Genomic DNA, 10,025 nt, shown 5'->3' with positions numbered 1-10,025 from the left:
CTTCAAAAGGTAGTTCAAATTCGGGGACAAAAAAATCGAGTCCTTTCAGGTTAAAGGAAGCTGATGTTTTGACCCTTGGGCATGTAATAGTGAAAAGCGTGCTGTGTTTCATTAGAGCCTTCCCAGTGTCTTCCCAGGTCTATATCAAGAGTGAACTGTGGTTAAGGAGGCCTCAACAACAAGAGAGGTGCTAGATTACCATTACAAGTTTTTTGCTTTTTTGAGGCCAAAAATATCATAGAATGTTAGGGGTTAGAAGTGACCTCTGAAGATCATCTAGTCCAACCTCCCTGCCAGAGCAGGATCACCTAGAGTAGATCACGTAGGAGCACATATCCAGGTGGGTTTTGAAAGTCTCCAGAGACTCCACAACCTGTCTGGGCAGCCTCTTCCAGTGCCCCACTACCCTCACCATAAAGAAGTATTTCCTTATGTTTGTGTTGAACCTCCTGTTTTCCAGTTTGTGACCACTGCTTCTTGTCCTGTCACTGGACACCACTGAAAAGAGCCTGGGCCCATCTTCCCGACACACACCCATTAGCCAATATGGTTGGCCAAAGTGATGCCGCTTTCCTTATGATGTTACTTATGTAAGCTTTACCTGACCCTTTCTTCCCCATCCCTTCAATAAGAATCGTGGAGATTTAGCCCCAGATGTGTGCAGTGTGTTCTAAAAGGAAGTTTGAAGCAATAGATGCGGAAGTCGGTCATGTCTAAAGACCTTGCATGATAACATTTTTGCAGCTGGATGTGCAGTGAGGTTGGTTTGTATAGGAAAAACTACCTCCACCAAAGATGAAGGAAAGGCTGTGGATGTTGTCTACCGTAACTTTAGTGAGATATTCAACACTGTTGCGCACAGCATTCTCCTAGAGAAATTTACTGCTCTTGGCTTGGATGGGCATAGGCTTCTCTGGATGAAAAACTGGTTAGATGGCCGAGTCCAAAGAACTGTGGTCAACAGAGTTAAATCCAGTTGGGGGCTGGTCAGGAGTGGTTTCTCTGAGGGCTCAGTGCTGGGGCCGCTCCTGTTTAACATCTTTATTAATGATTTGGACAAAGGGATAGAGTGCACCCTTAGGAATTTTACAGATGACACCAAGCTGGGTGGAAGCATTGATCTGCTTGAGGGCAGAGAGACTATCCAGAGGGATCTGAATAGGCTGGATCACTGGGCCAAGGCCAACTCAATGAAATTCAATAAGGCTAAATGCCAGGTCCTCAACTTCAGCCCCAACAACCCCTAGCAACGCTACAGGCTTGGGGAGGAGTGGTTGCGGAGCTGCCAGGCAGAGAAGGACCTGACAGCCGGCTGAACATGAGCCAGCAGTGTGCCCAGGGGGTCAAGAAGGCCAAAGGAATCCTGTCCTGGATCAGGAATAATGTAGTGAGCAGGAGCAGGAAGGTGATCATGGTCCTCTACTCAGCTTTGGTGAGGCCTTACCCTGAGTACTGCATCCAGTTTTGGGCCCCTTTTGGGCCCCTCGCTACAAGAGGGACACTGAGGTGCTACCAAGCTGGTAAAGGGCTTAGAACACAAGTCTTCTGAGGAAAGCTGAGGGATCTGGGGCTATTTAGCCTGGAGGAGATTGAGGGAAGACCTCATCGCTCTCTACGACTACCTGAAGGGAGGTTGTAGAGAGGCAGGGGGGTTGATCTGCTCTCCCTAGTGGAGAGTGATAGGATGAGGGGAAATGGATTTAAATTGCACCAGGGGAGGTTCAGGTTAGATATTAGGAAGAATTTCTGTACTGAAAGGGTTCTTAGCCATTGGAACAGGCTGCCCAGGGTGGTGGTTGAGTCACTGTCCCTGCAGGTGTTTAAGAGAAGGGTGGATGTTGTGTTGGGGGGAATCATTTAGTAGGTTGATAGGGCTGGAACAAAGGCTAGACTCGATCATCTAGGTCTCTTCCAGCTGATACGATTCTATGATTCTATGTATTTGGTGGTAGTGTACAAAGGAGCCTTTTGGTTATGAGAAAACCTGGCTATTTTTGACCTGGTTAATAACATCACACGAGTCAGGTCCCATAGAACAAAAAGATGCTCTTTGCTTCAAGCTGTAATTTGTTTCTATTCTGGGTTGGAGGAAGACTTGCAAATTAGTATAGAAGGGAAAAATGTTCACTGTATGCACATATTAAGATACCAACTTCTGTGGTGGTCGGATTTTTTCTTTTCTTTTTCTAATGTAGCAATTTCTAATGGCTAACAAGTTGGATACAGCAATGTGGATTTCCCGCTTGTTCACAGTTTACTGCTCAGCTTTATTTGTCCTGCCTCTTCTAGGGTATGTATTGTAATCTTTTAAACTAGCATTAGAAATTTGCAAAGAAACAACACTACCCTTTTTATAGAGTTGTCTTTGATGTAAGGGTAGATATCTGTTTGGCTTACCTGAATGCTTTTTGTCAGAACAGTTTACAGATTTTTAGATTGGTTTAAAACACTTAGATGTGTTTGGAAAAATGTATCCAGCAGCTGTAGAGGCAAATGCATGTTTTTATATGTAGTTACAGAGTAATTTTAGTTGTTTTACCTTCAGCACCTGCACTAAGTCAGTATTACCAATTCTCGAGTTGCATTTTGGTCACAGGGCTTATGTGCGGTAATAGAAATACTTCAGGTATTGCGTGGTTGCGATGCAATTCTCAAGGGTGGAATACTGCCTTGGTTCATATGGTAACATCTCCTCTGATGATTTGCAGGTTGCATGAGGCAGCAAGCTTTTATCAGCGTGCCTTGCTGGCAAATGCTCTTACTAGTGCCCTCCGACTCCACCAAAGGCTACCACATTTTCAGCTTAGCAGGGCATTTCTGGCCCAGGCTTTGCTGGAAGACAGCTGCCACTACCTGTTGTACTCTCTTATCTTTGTGAATTCCTACCCTGTTACAAGTATCCTTTGCTTGTGTCATCCTGGTAATGTTTTTAAATGTCTTAAACTTGATTCTTCTCGTCACCTGTGCCATGATTTGAAAAGCTAGATTCAAATAGAATATGTTTTGTTATTCATAGAATATACTCTATGTCAAATAGGAGAGGCTTGTGTTGATTGATCCATATTGAGGTTAGTCACTTCTGTAGTGCAGTACAGTCTCTGGCTACTTAGATTTGCTTTTCCTGAGACTTAAATTCAGTGAATTTTATGACCAGCCTCAAGCAGTACATTGAAAGGTTGGTAACTTGCATTTATTACCTGTACAGGGTTTATGTATGACTCCTCAATGGAAGTAGGACAGTTGTGTAAAGAGACAATTATTCAGTAGTAGCTTTTTCAGATGAGTTGTTAAAGAGACGAAGTCTGCAAAAAAAGACTTACTCCTGTGGCTTGTCAAAAGTGACATGTAAGAACTGAGTTTTCTCTTTGCAACTTTGTATGCTTAATATCCTAATCTTAAAATGTCTCTGGCAGAGGAGTGGCTACATTCTTGTGCTCCAAAATCTGAATGGCTGGCAACTGCATGTTCTTTGGTAAAGAAATGCATCTCGTCAGAAAATAAATATTTATGTTTACATGTATTTGATAGATTTCAAATAGTAATATCATGTGTGTCCTTCATGCAGAAGGAATGCGTTTCAGTAGGAATGCACTGCTGTGTAACTGCATGTTGTACTTTTGCATACTTGCATGTGCATAAACATTTTGAAGTTAATAAAAATGCATAGTGAAGAGGTGTGAGAAGCAAAGGGAAGAGCTATAAATGTAGATGTTAGATATATATGTCTTAATCTAGTATAGGTCATTCCAGCCAACCTCTTGCAAAGAACCATCTCAGAGAAAAGAAGCACTTGTGTGGCCTATAATTTTCCTTATCGCTTGCTTCAGTGAGTATTTTTCCAGTTCTGCTGTTCTCTTTGCTTCATGCTGCCACATATACAAAGAAGGTTCTTGATGTAAGTATGATATGACGTATGTATGGTATGATTGTTACTGTTGGTGATTCTTGGGGTTTATAAGCAGATTTGAGTTGTTTTAGCTACACTAGAGGAGTTGGAGTGAAATTGTAGTGTGGAATCTCAACGCAGAATCTGAAGTATGGTGTTTTTTACAACCCCTCTGCTGTGACTCAGTGGTATGCTGGAGTTGACACTAATTATTTTTCTTCAAATGCTGTTATTCAAAGGAAGCAAAAGCTGTGTGACAGTTAAGATGTGAAACTTAAGGCACGTCTTTTCAAGCGATACTGTAGCCTGTGAAATTTGATGTTCTATTTCAGTAGTAAAATAAACTGCAGGGTGAGGCTAGCAAACAAAATACTTGCCAGTTGGACCTGCTGCTCAATGAAGTGTCTTGTGCATCTTAACTCCAGCCTTTGGTGTTTCAAATTGTTTTGTCTTGCTACCATAAGCGCTTCCTCCTAGTGAACGGAATAAGGCCCGTGGCCATCTCTCTGCTGTTGAGCCTAAAATGTGTGGGTGAGGGAATTGCAACACTTCATGTTTTTAATTGAACTTTATGTTCCAAGCCTTCAAGAAGTCTTCTTTGGGATACTAGCCTCAATACCTTTAAAGGATCTAGTCTTAAAATGCTGAAATGAGTTGTAATTTATAACTGTTAGTGTTTTGATTTCTTTTTGCTGGAGAATATAAGTGTAACTTGTGTGTGTTCTGGCAATTTATTTATTTATTTTTTGTTCTTTAAAGGCACGAAGTTCAAATAGTCTGCCCTTTCTCAGAAATCTTTTAGAGAAGCTGAATGCTAATCAACAGAATATTTTAAAATTCATTGCTTGCAATGAAATTTTCCTGATGCCAGCTACAGTTTTTATGCTCTTCAGGTAAGAATCACCATGAATATTTTCAGAATTAGAAGCTTTCTACACAAAATTACTTTTTGCAGGTGAGTTCTTTGTGGGTCACAGATCTCTCCGATTCTGGCTAATGAAGGCTTGAACTGGAGTTAAATTCATTTGCTTCATAGACTTCTCAAGTTGGTGCATCATGAAATCAAAATGCGTTTGCTCTTACATAACTGAGCACCAAATAACCTTTGCTTTCATAGCATGGGTGACATTTGTGAGTCAAATCAAAGTTTTTTCAGACCTGTTGCTTTTGTGTTCTCCTATATTGGTCAGTAAGTTTAATCTTGGTCACTGTAACAGAATATTAAGATCTTCAACTTCACTGAAAGTGAACCCTTATTTTTAACTATTATATTTCAAAAATTTAAGTGGCATTAAATTTCATTGTGCTGAAAGCGTGCAAGCAGGATTAGGTTATATCCTCTCCCGTGTTATTTCTGACCAGTGACCCTTGTATCTCTTTTTTAATTCCATTTGACTTTGGCTGCTGTGCAGCCTGTTGAATTCATTTTTAGGAATCTTGAGCATATGTTTTCTGAAGTCATAGAGGCCTAATGCCCTGCCAGTCACTGAGTTTAGTTGAAGTTTGGGTCATTGCCTTTTAATATTTGCAAGGGGAATAAAGCCTTTTGTTCTGTATGAGTCATAACACAGTAAGAACATTTGTCTTGAGTGGTCTCACAGGCAGCAGAAGGGAGACTTTATTTTCTTGGAAATTGATAGAATGTGTAATTTGTCTTTATCTTTTGATATTCTAGTTTAACACTCCCAAGGCTTCAGCCCTGAAGGATTCCATTTCATTTAAGGACATTTACCAGCTGACAGATACACTTTGTATCCAGTATCTGAAACTTTCAAGTGCTTTAAGCTTCTAGTTAGGAGAACTTTTTTTTTTTTACTCTGTGGAGAATTTAGTATGTGAAGTATTGCTCCTTGATTGATCATCTAGTAGATAGTGAAGCTTATAAGAGATCATATACCACAATTTAAAAAATGTATGATGATTAAATTCACCTGTTGTGATTTGTTCTTTAAACTCCTTTGGCATATTAAATTGCTTGTAAATACTGTAAAGGTGCAAGATTTAATCTTTTCTGTGTCTTGTAGCTTGCTTTTCTTTTCATTTTATATTTCTTCTTCTGGGAAAAGACTGCTCATATTTGAAGGAGCTCTAGTTACTGTAACTCTCATGTTCATCTTCAAACAGCTTTTTAATATTGTGTTATGAAGAAGCTTCAGTCATTAAAATTGTTATATTTCTGTGCATATATAGTTTGTATCGTACTCTTTCTCTGTTTTACAACACTGTCGTATGAAACAGCAGCTTTAAGAGTATTAAAACCTAATTTCAGTGTAACCAAAAGAGTCTGGTATCAGCTTGTTGTTGATATCTCAATACATCTGTAATAGTCTCCAGCGTGTTCTGAGAAGTTTTACAGAAAGTAATTGCCCTGGTTTCAGCTGAGATAGATAATTTTCTTCCTAGTTCTTCCTACTGGCTGTATGGCACTGTGTTTTGGATTTAGGGTAAGAATCATGTTGATAACATGCTGATGTTTTAGTTGTTGCCAGGCAGTGCTTATCTTAAGGACTTTTTGGTTTTCCATGCCCTACCAGTGAGCAGTGCACAAGAAGCTGGGAGGGAGCACAGCCAGGACAGCTGACTCGAACTAGTCAAAGAGATATTCTGTACCACAGAACTTCATGCTCAGTATAGAAACTGGGAGGAGTTGGCTGGGAGGGGTGGATCACTGCTTGGGCATCAGTCAGCAGTTGCATTGCATATCACTCGTCTCTTCTTGGGTTTTATTTCTCTCCTTCTGTTATATTCCTTTTCATTGCTACTAGAAGTATATTTTTATTGTTTTAGTTTTTAAATTGTTTGTATCTAAGCCATCAGTTGTACTTTTCTATTATCATTTTCTTCCCTGTCCCACTGGGAGGGGAGAGGAGTGAGCGAGCAGCTGTGTGGTGCCTAGTTGCTGGCTGGGGTTAAACCAAAACAATGGTCCAGATATTTGATGTGCTATGATTTAGAGCTGAAAAAGCTCACTGTAACTGCACTGTTTGTCAGCCAATTTTTGTGTTCAATCAGCGAGCTTTTTCTTAATGCCGAACAGATGTCCACCATGACCTTTGTGATTCTTTGCCCACTGCCAGAAATGAGGCACATTAAAAAAACTTTAAAAGTGCTGTCTTGTGCTGATTTTATAATTTTTAATTGCTACATTGAACAGTTTTATTCTGTAGTGTTTCTACTTTTGTAAGTGTATGGTTATATACTGTTTCTTCTCAGATCTCTATCCCTATCAATGTGACCCCAATCTAGCTTTTTTTCCTGAGTCTAGGTAGTTTGCTTGCTTTTATTAGGAAAGTTCTGAGTTGTTCTATTATTTTTTTTTGTTACTATTAAGCTCTACTCTTCTGTTCTCTTTCAGTGGGCAGGGGAGTCTGCTCCAGCCGTTCATTTACTATAGATTTCTTACATTACGCTACTCCTCTCGGCGAAATCCATACTGTCGGTAAGCACTAAATTGATCTTGGAGGTCGGTGTTTAATTGCATAGTGTTTAGGCATTCAGAAATTTGTCATTTTAAGTGAGTGCATAACTCATAATACTAAATCTGCAAATAGTAATTGTTGAATGTGGAATACATCTGGATGTTAAAAAAAGAGCAGCTGGTTCAAGGTTATGTTTATTTCATGTAACTGACCTTTCCTGAAATGTACCACCATCCTTGAATGGGAACTTTCAGAACATATTTGGGTAATTAAAACTACATTTTGAGAGAAGAAAGTATTTTAATTGTTCTGCAACCAATTACCAGAAAGATAGCCTTATTGTTAGATTCCAGGCCTGTTGGAGGCTAAGTCCATGCATGAGCAGGCTCTTATGAGTTTGTGTAATGTTGACAGAAAAGAAACCTCTGGATGATTTTAAACATGTTCATTATCTCCTTTAGTTAAATTAATAAGTCAGGTTAATTATAATTGATATAGTCTTATGGATTTTATTTGAAAGTTGGTCAAGCCAATGCTATTGCTTTTTAAACTTTGAAGCCATAAATATTTCTTTGAGGATTTGCTCAGGTCAGTGTTTCCTCAGAACTTTTCTTATGACAAGGGTTATATAGGATAAGATTTTGTAAATACACTTTCCAGCGTGGTAACTACTCAGAAAATGGTTTGCTGAAGTATCAAGGAAGTGCCTTTGACTGCTATGGTATGCAAAGACAGGTCTGAGAATCATAAATTTAATCGTCCTCTATTCCCTACTATTTTGTAAGCAATGAATTGTTACATCTTAATACTTTTTTCATTTTGGTAAAAAAAAAGATACCAAGAACCTGTGAAGGCACTGTATTACTTTGTCTAAAGCTAATTTTAGTTGTGCAATACTAAAATGAACTTTCAATAGAACTAGTTTATTGAAGATGTTCTGCTTGCATTTATGTAGTTTAAAGGGAAAGTGGTGTTGTGGGGTTTATTTCTCATGTCTGTCTTCATAGAATCATAGAATGGCTTGAGTTGGAAGCAACCTTAAAGATCATCTAGTTCCAGCCTCACCCCTGCCAATGGGCAGGGACACCTCCCACTAGACCAGGTTGCTCAAAGTCTCACCCAACTCCATCTTGAAGACTTACATGGAGAGGGCTGCCACAACTCCTCTGGGCAACCCATTCCAGTGCTGTAGTAAAGGACTTCTTCCTAATGTATAATCTAAATCTACCCTGCTGCAGTTTAAAGCCATTGTCCCTCAACCTGTTGCTACAGGCCCTTGTAAACAGTCCCTTCTCCAGTTTTCTTGTGGGCCTCTTTCAGGTACTGGGAGGCCACTATAAGGTCTCCTTGGAGCCTTCTCTTCTCCAGGCTGAACAACCACAACTCTCTCAGCCTGTCCTTGTGGGATAGATGGTCCAGCCCTCTGATCATGTTTGTGGCCCTCCTTTGGACCTGCTCCAGATCCATGTCCTTCTTGTGCTGGAGGCTCCAGAGCTGAATGCAGTACTCATAATAGTTGCTTCTAGAATGTAGGGTTTGCAGTGCAAACACACAATTCCCTTCCAGATTCTTACACTATTTCTGATGAAGCATTACTCTTTTATAGTGTCTGGTTTTGCTTGAAAGTGGCTTTTTTTTCTGCTGCCTTTGTATTTGTCCTCAATTGGAAGCTGCTGAATTAAAGTTAATTAATGTTTAAAAGGATGAGAATTCTGAAGTTCTTGCAAGATACTGCAACACTCATTTGATCTAAAGAACTTGCTAAGAGTGTGGGGAGGGGTGTTGAGAGAGGTGAATGAAAAATACAGATTTAAGTGATACTTCTGATAAATGCTGTAGGATTTTAAAACTCTCTTTAAATCTGATTTTTTCAGGACTCTCTTCACTGAGCTGAGGATTGTTGTTGAACACTTAATAATGAAGCCCTCGTGCCCTGTTTTTGTAAGAAGACTATGCCTCAGCAGCATTTCCTTTATAAGCAGATTGGCACCAACTGTTGCATAGCCAGATTTCAGGCACTTGTGTTTTGTGAACATTACGAGCAGCTGGCACTTCTGCTGATGATTACAAATTCCTGGTTTTACACTGATCTCACTCCAGGCTGTATAAAAATGTGTATATGCTTTTCTTGGAGATAATATGAAATTTAGCATATCAAAAGCAAGTCGAGGAATCTTAGAATTACTGTGCTATATTGCTAATTGTTGAGGGGAAAAAAAAAAGTAGCTGCATTGTATCCAAAACAGGCCCAGTCATACAGAATTGGTGTTTTAAGAATCAAGGGTTGTTTGAGGTTGATTAAGAGGTCTGTGCTTAGTAGGTTTATGTTAACTGGAACTATAGTTACTGTAGGATGTCTCCAGTGGATAGCAATTGGTACACATACCTGTGCAGTACACTTTGGACAGTATTCTTCTGCTTACTAAATGTATCTGTTTTGTCTAAATTGCTGTACTCAGTGTAAAAATGTGGCCTACTTAGATGTTGGTTTTTTTTTTAATCCCTTTTGTTAAATTCAATCAAGCTGACATAATTAACACCTTTTCTGAAGGAGAGGCTATTTTTATTAATACTACTTAAAAATAACTCTTCAAGTTTCTACCTGGTGACATAGACTTAGATTATGTTGTTGGAAGAAATCTTGACTCTGATCATAGAAAACTCTGTGCAGTTATCTTGTCACAACAAAGTGTTTTACCAAGCCAAATTGCTGACCTGTA

General features: G+C 39.4%; 1 protein-coding gene across 1 annotated transcript; it reads left to right on the top strand.

Annotated features, from left to right (window-relative positions):
• Nucleotides 1-2,200: 2,200 nt before the first annotated feature.
• Nucleotides 2,201-9,399, top strand: TMEM33 (transmembrane protein 33). The gene is made up of 6 exons (XM_009875803.1): nucleotides 2,201-2,290; nucleotides 2,709-2,896; nucleotides 3,828-3,895; nucleotides 4,646-4,779; nucleotides 7,242-7,325; nucleotides 9,180-9,399. The coding sequence occupies exons 1-6, from the start codon at nucleotides 2,205-2,207 to the stop codon at nucleotides 9,307-9,309; spliced, it is 690 nt and encodes a 229-aa protein (XP_009874105.1). The 5' UTR covers nucleotides 2,201-2,204; the 3' UTR covers nucleotides 9,310-9,399.
• The last annotated feature ends 626 nt before the right edge of the window (nucleotides 9,400-10,025 follow it).

This window comes from Apaloderma vittatum, unplaced genomic scaffold (assembly GCF_000703405.1).
Source record: "Apaloderma vittatum isolate BGI_N311 unplaced genomic scaffold, ASM70340v1 scaffold589, whole genome shotgun sequence".
Taxonomy (NCBI): domain Eukaryota; kingdom Metazoa; phylum Chordata; class Aves; order Trogoniformes; family Trogonidae; genus Apaloderma; species Apaloderma vittatum.
The sequence above is the reverse complement of the archived record's forward strand: the minus strand, read 5'-3'. Positions and strand labels throughout refer to the sequence as shown.